The sequence below is a fragment of the Alligator sinensis genome, unplaced genomic scaffold (genome assembly GCF_000455745.1).
Source record: "Alligator sinensis unplaced genomic scaffold, ASM45574v1 scaffold647_2, whole genome shotgun sequence".
NCBI classification, from domain to species: domain Eukaryota; kingdom Metazoa; phylum Chordata; order Crocodylia; family Alligatoridae; genus Alligator; species Alligator sinensis.
This window is the reverse complement of record NW_005841832.1, coordinates 3,193,593-3,195,871: the sequence shown is the minus strand read 5'-3', so window position 1 is coordinate 3,195,871 and position 2,279 is coordinate 3,193,593. Positions and strand designations below refer to the sequence as shown.

The following is a 2,279-nucleotide window of genomic DNA, read 5'->3' as shown; positions in this document are numbered from 1 at the left end:
TGCACCTCTCAGAGACCTGGGAGAAGTCGCTTCCCACACTGAACCCCCCCAAATCCACACCCCCCACCACAAGGATGTTCCTAACACCCCTTACTCCACCATCTCCCTGAGTGTCCAGTATATGTGACCCCTCCCCTCCTTCAGACCCCCAGACCCAGCTCCAGCTCTGTTTTGTGTCTCCAGATACCCCTGACCCCACATCTGAGACGGCCTCACTACCAGCCCTGACCTACTCCAGGCAGAAGCAGGAGAGGACACTGGTGTCCAGGGCCAGCCCCCAGACTGGGGGGCTGGTCTTGCTAATCTTGGTGCCCACTCTTTTGTGTCTGAGCTTTACCTTGTGGCAGCTCCGACAGAGGTTGTGGAGACAGGTGGGACGTGCAGGGTGAATCTGGTCAGGGGGAAGGCTCCGGTGATGGTTTCTGGGTGGGTCGAGGGGAGGAGGTTGGGAGCTGGGTCCCAGCCTTCTAAACCCAGGTTCCTTACTCTCTTCCCCAGAGGACCCAGGTGCCCGAGGAGATGGGCACCTGAATGGAAAGAGAACAGGACCTGATAGGAAGCAATGACTGGGGTAGGATAGCATGAATGGAGTCCTGGTGGGTTAGAGCAGGTGGGGCTGGAAGCCTGGACGCCTGGGTTTTTTCCCAGCTCTGGGAGGGCAGTGGGGACTGATGGGTTAGAGCAGTAGGGGCTGGAAGCGAGGACACCTGGGTTTTCTCCCAATGGTGCAGAGGACTTGGGGGTCTGTTGGGTTAGAACAGGAAGGGTGGGGGACTGGGAGCTTGGACACCTGGGTTCTGTCTGTGGATCCAGTTCTTTCCCATCTCATTGCAGGGTCACTAGAGCTGTCCCAGCTCCAGCCCCCATGGGCTGCAGCCAGGCCAAGAATGGGGGGAAAGAGCTCCTCTCCTTCTATGGTGCCTCTCCCCTCCATGGGCTGAGTTGGGGAGCTGGGATCCCACCAGGGGCCTTACCCCTCATCCCCTCCAGGGGCATGGTGGCACCTGGAACCTGCAGCAGAAGACATGGGTGCGGTACCCACCTCCAGTGACTAGGGGGCGTTGTGCTCAGGCCCCACCCAGGCCTTCCCTGTACAGATTACTATACTGTGTATATAGATAAATAGATTTTTATATAAAAATATCTATATTTTATATAAAGCTGCTTTTAATAGACCTGCCTCCAGGGAAGTCCTTTCAGGGTGAAGGGTGTGGGGCTGAGGGCAAAGAAAGGGGCAGAACTGCCCTGCCTCTGACTCTGGGGTGGGACATGATGGGGCATATTTATACAGAGAACTATGGGGCAAGAGGGACCCTGCTGGATTTCAGGGCTTGGGGATCAGCCCCCTCCCATAGTGCTTTAGGGGGTTCTGGCAGGATCTAGGGCAGCCCCCCTCCCCCTACCAGGTCCCCCTAGCCAGGGAATCAGGACACCTGGGGGTGGGAGTGAGTGGGGCAGCAAGGCATGGTCATGGATACAAGCACCAGGACACCTGAGTTCTCTCCCAGCCCCAAGAGGAGAATAGGATTTGGTGCATGAGAGCAGGGGGAAGCTGAGAGCTTGGACTCCTGGGTTCTATTTAAAGCTGCTTCTACCTCCCAAGAGACACCCCCACCCCCCTGCCCCACATCATCCCATAGTCCCCACCCTGCCCTCACCCAATCCCATCCACCCAGGGCCTCTGAATGAACCTGGGCATGGGACAGAGTGGAGGGGACACCGTCTGGCAGCCTTGCCTCCTCCCCCACCCCCCCTGTTCCTTTCCTCCTTGATTTTTCCCCCTCCTGGCTAATCCCCTCACCAACCCCCAGTGACGTAGCAGTGTGACGGAGGCATTAAGCTAGTTGGGGGGGGCAATGGGGACCCACCCCCCAGTGCCAGCTGCTGCCAGATCCCCCTTCGCCTCTGCAGGAGACGGGCACCGGCCCAGGTAACGCAGCACCAGTGGGGTCAGGGTCTTCCTTGGGCAGGGCTGGGATCTGATGGGAAAGGAGTGGGTGAGTAGGGCAGCTGGGGATAGTAGTGGGCACAGCAGCTGGCACCTGGGTTGTACCCCTGTACCAAGAGGGGAAGTGGGGTCTGGTGGGTGAGAGCAGAGAGGCTGGGGAGCCAGGATGCCTGGGTTCTCTTCTAGCTCTGGGAAGGGAGTGGGGCTGGAGAAGAGTTGACAGCTCGGACATCTGGGTTCTATCCCTACACTTGGAGAGGAGCTGGAGTAGATGTGAGGGAGCCTGAAGCTGGGACTACCTGGGTTCCCTTTTACCCCTCCCCCCCCCCCC

At 58.8% G+C, this 2,279-nt stretch overlaps 1 protein-coding gene across 1 annotated transcript in view; it reads left to right on the top strand.

Annotated features, from left to right (window-relative positions):
* Positions 1-1,156, top strand: part of FLT3LG (fms related tyrosine kinase 3 ligand) — a 2,270-nt gene extending 1,114 nt beyond the window's left edge. The window contains exons 4-6 of the mRNA XM_025196565.1: positions 184-371; positions 499-571; positions 835-1,156. Of these exons, the coding sequence (XP_025052350.1) occupies positions 184-371; positions 499-531 (221 nt within the window). The 3' untranslated portion in view covers positions 532-571; positions 835-1,156. The remainder of the gene's footprint in view (positions 1-183; positions 372-498; positions 572-834) is intronic.
* The last annotated feature ends 1,123 nt before the right edge of the window (positions 1,157-2,279 follow it).